Source organism: Hypomesus nipponensis, chromosome 14 (genome assembly GCF_054491055.1).
Source record: "Hypomesus nipponensis isolate SF chromosome 14, ASM5449105v1, whole genome shotgun sequence".
NCBI lineage: Eukaryota > Metazoa > Chordata > Actinopteri > Osmeriformes > Osmeridae > Hypomesus > Hypomesus nipponensis.
In genome coordinates, this window is record NC_140374.1 from 3,573,074 (window position 1) to 3,582,500 (window position 9,427).

Sequence of the window (9,427 nt, forward strand, 5' to 3'; positions counted from 1 at the left end):
ACTTTCAAGCTGAGCCTGTCGTTTCATAGGAATTTCAGTACCTCCTCTGAGAGGGAGCTCGACAACGACCCACGGCTGAGAAAGCGGACGCGAGGACGTTGAACAGTGATGCGGCGGTTGGAAATACAACAGCACGCGTTCTCTCTTTATCAAAATAGTTTATTCAGAAGCCTCGTGTCACAAAAGCAATACAGACATTCTCATCCTCAGATGTCCCCTTCCCATCGCTCAGTCAGTCGACTAAAAATGCACAACACATAAAACACATCAGTTTAAACGCTTGAGAAGAAGAGTTAAGTAAAACAAAAATGCAGAAGATTAAAAAAAAAAAAAATTATACTACACATCAGTCAAATTGTTCTCTATAATCATCATACACTTAAAGAAAATTCTGGTTTCAACTTCAGGTTTTATTATTGTACACGGTGTGACAGCCAACATAGACACAGACACAGTCCTGTGTTGGTGACCTTATGATCCTCGTCTGTATACAGATGCTTGTGCAACTAGGATAGGACATGTACATTAAGTAGTGGAGGTGCGTTTGATTTACATCAAAGTTAGCACCTTATAGACTGCTCAACTCATATCCTCCTACTGGGTAGAGTAAATCAAGTGCACCCCAAGTCACAGATCCACAGGCAGAGTCTAGGATCTGTGGAGCAGGACAGTCTAAATACACCCCCCCTCCCTCCCTCCCCTCCCGTCTTTTTAGAGAATAAAAATCAAACAGAAAATAAGACATAAGAGACAGAGAGATTGAGATGGCACAGGGAGCTGAGAAACTGCAGAACTAGGACTGTGCATCATATGTGGTCACTCATCCATCCATACAGAACAGGAAGATGGTTCTGATGCCCTGACTGGACTGGGAGAACAGCGGGGGGGGGAGGGGGGGCACATCGGCAAGGCTCCCCCCCCCCCCCCGCTGCCAACATGTCTCAGCAAACGTCAAACCCACACAACCTCTCTCTGGCGGCAAACACGCAGAGAAGGGGCTGGTGGTAGCCATCTTGTTTTAGGAACAATTAAAGAGCGGCCATTTAAACTGTGACAGACTCCATCTTTATACAAGTCCCGGATCAGTCGCTAGGCGACCTTGCTGGGGGAGGGTGGTGGGGGGGGGGGGGTCAAGAGTAGGGGAGGTGACCGTTTTTGTCCCTTGGTACTCGCTGTTGCCACGGACAACACACACGGCGTCCGCCAACGCCACGCGGAGACGGGGGGTTTATTTCCCAGGGATCTTTGCCCTCTTGCGAGCGATGGCGTCCTCCACAGCCTTCAGTTGTTTCAGCAACTCCTCGCGACGAGACAGGGTGCTGCTCGACTTGGCTGAGCCCGGGCCGGATCCAGAGCCGGACCCGGGCATGGGCCCGGGAGCGGACCCAGGAGCAGAGCCTGGCCCTGGGGGCTTGCCTGCTGCTGGACCCGGGCCCTTCCCAGAAGACTTGGTGGGTGGAGACATGGGGCGTTTCCTGCGGAGAGAGAGGGGGGGGGGGGGGGCACGACAGGGCTGCCTGTTGAGTTGACGCATCGCAATCAATCACGTACTGGAATCCTAGCAGGAAGTAATTGGTCACTTTGACATTACCAATGAAAGGTGGCGAGAAGTGTGGGGTGTGTGTGTGTGCGATCATGGATCAAGTGTAGGTGCGTGAGGTCTGCGTAACGTCATAGTTGAAGAAGAAGTAGAAGCAGAAGTAAGACTTCTCTCTGTCCTACTGACACAGAGGAGCCTGTCTAGGGGCTGAGGTACCTGACTGTGGCTGAGTCGGAGCAGGGTGAGCTAGGGGTTTATCTGCCCACAGCGTGGCCAGTCCCTTCTCTCCAGACATTGTTTTCAGAAGGTCACCAGCATATGATATGCAGTGAATATCAATATCTGCGGCAAGTGTTGACAAACCTGCTATTGACTTGTGCAGTTCCTCTATAGCTCTATGACAGTTGGACGATGTGTATGAAATGGGAGTTGAAATGGGAGGACAGGTCGAAGTTAGTGGAAAACTCCGAGTGCCGTCCTTGTTAAGATTAATGATTGACTGCAGCTCTCTCAACACCTAAATATGTGCGGAATGTACTGAAAATCCCAAATAGAAATGTCAATAAATAACCTTGCAGAGTCTGGCTATTCAGAAACTTTGCAAAGCCAAAGGGAGACGCCTACACTCAGAACAACTCGGTGAACCTGGATATTTATGCATGTCATCATGGTGCTTGGAAGGTACCCACCTGTCTCCCTGAGGGCCCCCCATAGGCCTTGGGCCCCCCATGGGCCTGGGGCCCCCCATGGGCCTGGGGCCCCCCATGGGCCGCTGGCCTGGGCCCCCCATGGGCCGCTGGCCTGGGCCCCCCATGGGTCGCTGGCCTGGGCCCCCCCTGGGCCGATCCATTCTGGGAGAGAGCGGGGGTCTCCCCGGCATCCTCCTGTCCCGACCTGCACCACACAACCATTTGATTTAGTTATTATTTGACGACAATGGGGGGGGAAAAGGGAAGTGGACAGTTCCTCTGTGTGCGATATCAAGCAACAGAAACTGATAATGGACACAAGTGCAAGCTTTTCAGAGGGTGTTGGCGTCGGGGGATTGCACGAACCACACATTTGCATACGTGAGGGGTGGTTTTGGCGCATGCAACGCATGTGCAGAATACACAGAGTCACTGAGGAGCGGTCACCGGGTTTCGGAGTGATGTCATTATTTAGTCATTTAGTCATTATGGGCGTGTGAAGCGTGTGCAAATACTCGCCTCTGTCCGGGGACATGACCATGCGCTTGTTGGGAGGGGAGGGCAGCCTGTCCTTGTCTGAAGGCATGTACCTCTTCCTGTTGCCGCGGTCCGCCTGCTGCTGCAGAGTGGAGTTGGGAATCAAAGGGAACAAGACAGTGTGAGTGTTTGCCAGCGAGTAGGTACTTACAGCCCGAAAGTACCTGCGGGACCCGACCCCGGATGTTCATCGGGTTAATCATTTTCTCATTCACCGATGGCCATGGCCATGTCCGCTCCCCCCCCCCCCCCCCTCCCCCCCCCTCCAGACCTCCAAACCCAACAACTGTTTATGCAGCACCCCTGCGACCCTAAACCGTCATCCTCATCCTCATGAGCGAACACGTCACCAACACAGCTCTCACAAAGCTGTCAAGCTCTGTCGAGAAAGAACCAAAAGTTTGCAGTAAAGTCCAGGAGTCGAGTGCACCAGCAGGGCGTGCGTCTGGGCATAACGCTACGTCCAAAGTAGAACTGAAAGTTACGACTACTGCCCCAGTTAGACTTAAGCCCTTTATGTGCTGCACCTGGGTGTACATTTTATGCCTAGTGTGGAGCAGGCGTAAGATGGAAAAACAGACTAATACCCATGGTAATTATAATGTACAACAGTTTGATCGCCCATGCGGCGCGTCTTGTTTATAGGCAACATGTGGAAATAAAAGGGCATTAAGGCGAGAAAGAGTCATCCGTGATTGCACAAATCCACTCAATTTCATTGGTGATCAATTTCCAAGCTGATTGTTTCTGTTTTTTTGTGTTGATATTATTACATTTCCCCATGAGCACGCTTCTATTCTGAGTAAGTTCTTTTGGTTTTCTTTATCCATGGCTTGTTTTATAGGGAGATAGGCTCGCTACAGAGTGCGCTTTGGATCGGCTCTTAAATGTGTTGCTTGGCAACAATCTACGCTTTTCGCATTTTCACAAGGACGCGCATCTTAACACCAGGCGGAGCTCCGACTGTGGTCTGTCAAGTTCGGTGCACTTGGTGTGAATTCAAATCACAAAGTCGGACGTAGCTAAGACAGACGTAGGAGTTAAGACCAGTGTTGGGTGTAACGAGTTAAATGACTTATCCACTGAAAAAGTAAAGCAAGGGATTCCTGTTCATTTTTAGGGAATTTAATTACAGTTACTTGTAATGTACTTGCGTTACATACTGTGAATTACTGTAATATAAGCGGCAGCAGCTAAATTGAATAATGTGTACATATATAAGCACTGGACTATAAGCCGCAGGTGTTTTAATGTTTAATTACCATATGTAATTAGTTGTCGGGAAAGAGATGGCTGCTTGAGGAAGCTCCTATGTATTAGCCGTTAGCTGTAAAAATCCATTATTATTAGATTAGCTGCACCGTTATATAAACCGCAGGGTCCAAAAATGCGACAAAAGGCGCGGTTTATAACCCGAAAATTAAGGTAGTCAAACAGTTCTTTATAAATCAATATTGAATTAAAATCTAAATGTATCGTTTTAGGGTAAAAGTGAACGCTTCCTCTTTAAAATCGTTAGCTGTAGTGCAGTTCCACGGGAGACATGAGTTTTTGCTGCATAAGCGAGGGCTCTAGCGGTTTGAAGTGGAAGATTTCGGACTCGGCTGAAGCAAGTAGCTCTAGCTGTTTTACCAAATATTCCAAGTACTTTACCCTTTTGTTACCGGTTGACAAGAACATTGTTGTCAAGTACAAGCTATGTCCTGGGGAGAAAAAATGATATGCGGATAGCACAGGTACTGTAACCTGAAGCACGTCACAAGGCAGCATCAACGAAAATTTCTGAGTGATCCATGTTCATCAGAATCAGAAAGGGTTTTAATCGCCACGAAAGTTTGCAGACACATAATTTACTTCGGCATTGACAGATAACACGTCAGCGACACCTGTTAAGCAGGCAAAACTTGATTTGACATCGCCAGTGCAGAAAGTGTCCTAAGGTGAGCTTAAAAAAATTATTGCAAACTAGATTGTCGGGACAGATGCTACCGCTGCGTACTGTAGAATCCTGTGATGTCATGTTTAAGTTTAGCTTTTGTGCACACATTGTTTTAAACTAAAGATGAAAGAAGGTTACATGTGTTACTAAAATGTTAAGTATTAGTAGGCTATGTTTTAAAAAGCTAAACTATTCCAAGTTTGACTTGTATTTGATTCTTGAAAGACTTTCCTTTCTGTTGTCTATCCAGTCAAGGTTTTTAGGGATTGTAAGAAGTAATGCATTACTTTACTTACTGAGTCATTAAATTACTTTTCAGACAGAGTCATTACAAAAGTAGTTTAAAAACAATATTGACGAAGTAATTAGTAATTAATGACTTTTTTGAAGTAACTTGGGTAAGACCAACTTTTTTTACGCCCAGCTGGTGCACTCAGCTCCAGTACGTTAGTTACTCCCATAGCTAACACACCCTGCCATCCCATAATTACCTTGTTGAGGAGGGTGAGCTTGATATCCTTATGGGAGCCATAAGGTCCTGGGGGCCCCATGTTGGGCTGCTGCTGCATGGGGTGGGGGTGAGGGTGGGGATGAAGGTGTTGGTGGGGATGGGGATGGGGGTGTTGGTGGGGATGGCCCCTGGCGCCGGGCCCAGACCTGGCCATGGGGTTGGCACCCCGTGGGGGCATGCCAGACAACGGATCCATCTTCCTGCGGTCCTCCCTAAACGGGCCCTCCTTCTTCATGGGCTTCCCTGGACGAGTGTTGGAGAGGGGAGGTAGAGAGGGAGGCGAAGAAGAGAGAGGGAGACACAGAACAGGGGTAGAGGAACACGTCACAGCTTTAGGTGGCGCACAACACACAACCGCTTCCTGCTCAACACAGCGGGGAATGCCTGGAGGGGTGGGGCGGTGTTGGGGGGGGAGGAGGAGGGCAGTAACAGCCCCTACCTTTGTCCCTGTTGGGCCCTCGTTCGCGGGGCGGGCCGCGCTCCTTGCGGGGGTGCGGTGGCGGGGGGTGGGCATGCCCCGGAGGGGGGGAGCGGGGGTGTCCCGGAGGGGGGGAGCGGGGGTGTCCCGGAGGGGGGGAGCGGGGGTGTCCCGGAGGGAGGGAGCGGGAGCTGGCCGAGGACACGGGGCTGGCCAGGTCGGCATACATGTCCTCCGAGTCGGCGCTCCTCACCGAGCTGCTGCTGGACGACACGGACGACACGGACGACACGCTGCTCACGCTGAGAGACCTGCGGGGGCGGACGGGGGGACGGGGGGGGCGGGGGGACAGGGTTAGGGAGGCAACACACACACACACACACACCTGTGGCCACCGCTAGGTCGGACAACTAAGTTGACACAGTACCTTGATTTTCTGTGGTGGTTGAACAGTGGGACACACGGCACGTAGGGGCGAGAGAGAGAGGGGGGGGGCGAGAGAGAGAGGGGGGGGGGGGCGAGAGAGAGAGGGGGGGGGGGGCGAGAGAGAGAGGGGGGGGGGGCGGGAGAGGGGGGGGGGGGCGAGAGAGAGGGGGGGGGGGCGAGAGAGAGGGGGGGGAGGGGATCAATACACATGCTACTTGGATAATTGACAAATGTATTTGTTTTTCCCGTGCGACCAGTATTTAGTGTTAGAGCCGGGATCCTGCGATCGCCCAGCGCGTGTACCTGGACTTCCGCGAGTCCGAGGGCGAACGAGAGAGGGAGTTGGAGGAGGAGCGAGACCTGGAGCGGGAGGAGGAGCCTGAGTAGCTGCTGCCACTCCCACTCGCGCCGCCGCCCACTGTCCGCCTGGCGGAGAGACAGAGAGGGGGAGCGAGAGCGAGGGGGAGCAGGGATGGAGAGGCAGAGGGGGGGGGGGACATTCAAAGAAGAGACGGATGTATGCGTGTCTGTCGGTCAAACTAGATTATATGGGCGTGCTCGCCACATTTAAGATGTCTGTCGTAAGAGGGTAAGAGTCACCAGTCCTGTTTCCTTTTCTGGGCTAGATCTCGATACCAGTTATAATCCCTTGCTGCAGAGGCTGGAACAACAGGTATTGTTCGGAAACAAAAAAGTTGAGAAAACGCAAGAGTTCCCAAGAGGAACAACATAATGCTCTCTGTTCTTCTGGCAAGACAATCTTCCCGGATATTACTAAAGGGACCGAGTCTCTCTCCTCCAACATTGGGATGATGCCAAGCGCGTGTCAACATGACCAACAACTCAGCTCAATGGGCAGTGACGACACTCAAACCAAGCCAAGCAACTGCAATACGAGTTCAGAGATAAGTGTCAGAAGTGCGTGTGCGTGCGTGTTTTAGGAAATACAAATGGATTTCAACATGCATCAACGCTAATCCGGGCTCATTACCTGCCAAATAAGGGGCCAAACCAATTTTCACCTTCTAACCACTAAACGTGAATCATCCCTGACATGCAATCGACCATAAACAAACATAATAGTGTGTGTGTGTGTGTGTGTGTGGGGGTAACACACTACCCAACAACAAGCCCAGTGTGTGGGACAGTGCTTTTGGTGGATGGGGCAGGGTTTTCCAGGAGTTTCCATGGACTGCCCACATGGTAGACCAGCCCACCCACCCACCCACCCCATGGGTCCTGTCCTGACCTTTGCTTATCTTCCTCATGACTGACCACACACACACACACAACACATGGAACTCCCACACACAAACACAAAGAGCCTGTGTTCCACCTCGTATGGAAATTTAGCAGCCAGACAGATTCGAAAGCCTGCCACTGTTCTACTGGTCCCATTTGGTGGAAGCCACCAGCATTAGACGTCTACCGGTAGTGTTACCAAAAACTATGTTCACTGTTAAGAGCGGGTAGGCCAGAAAGGAAATAACCAACTGGCTTCCTATTCCATGCAAAAGTATTTACACTTGGAGAATACATAGTTTATACAAACTAGTACAGGGGGCTTTCTTAGACTGCAGTCCTTCAATGCCTGACTGACTGATACTCAGAGACCACAACACAGATGAGGGGTCGGCGCTTCCAAAATCGTTTGTGAAGTACAAGAAGCGTTCTGGATGCTGTCACTTGTCTGTGGTGCACAAGGTTTTGGCATGGGCATGCTTACTGGTCGAGTACAGTTTACTTCAGACACCGTCGATCGCAACCGGCACAAGGTGTCTGATGCATGGGGGGGCTTTTGCGTTACTGGGGTCAGCCTTTGCAGGTTCAGTGTAGGTCCCCCTCATAATTAACAACAAGTCACTCACTGATCATTTGTATTTTGTTTACCTTGCTGTGCCGCTCGTTTTAGACTTGGACTGGAGAGTAAGACTTAAGTTGTAACATTGACTAAGTTAAATTTATTTTTATATAACCAAGGGTTAACACCAGGCTAGATGAGTTGAACTACACCTGGAACAGTATTGGTAGTAACCTCAGGGTACAGTAGTCTTACCTGCGGGGTGGGTCTTGCGGCAGCCTCTCCTTCCTGCGGCCCTCCCTCGGGTTGCCAGGTTTGCCGGGCTCCCGCGGAGGTTGAGGCGGGCGGGCCCCGGGCCGGGGGTTGGCAGGCTTGGCCCCCGGCCCGGGCCCCTCCCCAGGCCCAGGCCCGGGCCCAGGCTTGGGGGGCTTCCCAGGCAGGCCAGGGGCAGGTGGGCTGGGGAGCTTCTTAGGGGGGGGCTTCTCCCTGCGATGGGGGGGCAGGGCGTCAGGCTTCAGGGGGGGTCTTGGGAGAGAAGAAGTCAGGGTTTGGCATGCAGGCAAGCACACACATGAACGGCCCCATGGACACAACAGCAGCAGGAGACATGATGGTGGATGCAGGCGTACAACATCACCATGGAAACTCTCGTGCGACTAGGAAATTGTATCTTTATCATGTATTGTACATACATGATAAAGGAATTGATGTGATGTACTGTAAAGGTACAGGCTAGCTGTCTATGTGTGGATGAATGGACAGTAAAGGTACAGGCTAGCTGTCTATGGGTGAATGAATGGACAGTAAAGGTACAGGCTAGCTGTCTATGTGTGGATGAATGGACAGTAAAGGTACAGGCTAGCTGTCTATGGGTGAATGAATGGACAGTAAAGGTACAGGCTAGCTGTCTATGTGTGGATGAATGGACAGTAAAGGTACAGGCTAGCTGTCTATGGGTGGATGAATGGACAGTAAAGGTACAGGCTAGCTGTCTATGTGTGGATGAATGGACAGTAAAGGTACAGGCTAGCTGTCTATGTGTGGATGAATGGACAGTAAAGGTACAGGCTAGCTGTCTATGTGTGGATGAATGGACAGTAAAGGTACAGGCTAGCTGTCTATGTGTGGATGAATGGACAGTAAAGGTACAGGCTAGCTGTCTATGGGTGGATGAATGGACAGTAAAGGTACAGGCTAGCAGTCTATGTGGGGATGAATGGACAGTAAAGGTACAGGCTAGCTGCCTATGTGTGGATGAATGGACAGTAAAGGTACAGGCTAGCTGTCTATGTGTGGATGAATGGACAGTAAAGGTACAGGCTAGCAGTCTATGTGTGGATGAATGGACAGTAAAGGTACAGGCTAGCTGTCTATGTGTGGATGAAGGGACAGTAAAGGTACAGGCTAGCAGTCTATGTGTGGATGAATGGACAGTAAAGGTACAGGCTAGCTGCCTATGTGTGGATGAATGGACAGTAAAGGTACAGGCTAGCAGTCTATGTGTGGATGAATGGACAGTAAAGGTACAGGCTAGCTGCCTATGTGTGGATGAATGGACAGTAAAGG

At 50.8% G+C, this 9,427-nt stretch overlaps 1 protein-coding gene across 6 annotated transcripts in view; it reads right to left on the reverse strand.

The window, feature by feature from the left end:
* Positions 1 to 138: 138 nt before the first annotated feature.
* Positions 139 to 9,427, reverse strand: part of zc3h18 (zinc finger CCCH-type containing 18) — a 25,681-nt gene continuing 16,392 nt past the window's right edge. For 2 of the 6 annotated variants that reach the window (XM_084672348.1, XM_084672347.1), the window contains exons 13-20: positions 8,117 to 8,386; positions 6,364 to 6,486; positions 6,062 to 6,070; positions 5,656 to 5,945; positions 5,197 to 5,459; positions 2,749 to 2,848; positions 2,230 to 2,434; positions 139 to 1,475 (exon numbers count right to left, since the gene is read on the reverse strand). In XM_084672348.1, coding sequence (XP_084528474.1) covers positions 1,229 to 1,475; positions 2,230 to 2,434; positions 2,749 to 2,848; positions 5,197 to 5,459; positions 5,656 to 5,945; positions 6,062 to 6,070; positions 6,364 to 6,486; positions 8,117 to 8,386 — 1,507 coding nt within the window. In that variant the 3' untranslated portion in view covers positions 139 to 1,228. The remainder of the gene's footprint in view (positions 1,476 to 2,229; positions 2,435 to 2,748; positions 2,849 to 5,196; positions 5,460 to 5,655; positions 5,946 to 6,061; positions 6,071 to 6,363; positions 6,487 to 8,116; positions 8,387 to 9,427) is intronic. The other 4 variants (XM_084672351.1, XM_084672350.1, XM_084672349.1 and 1 more) reach the window with 4 other exon arrangements.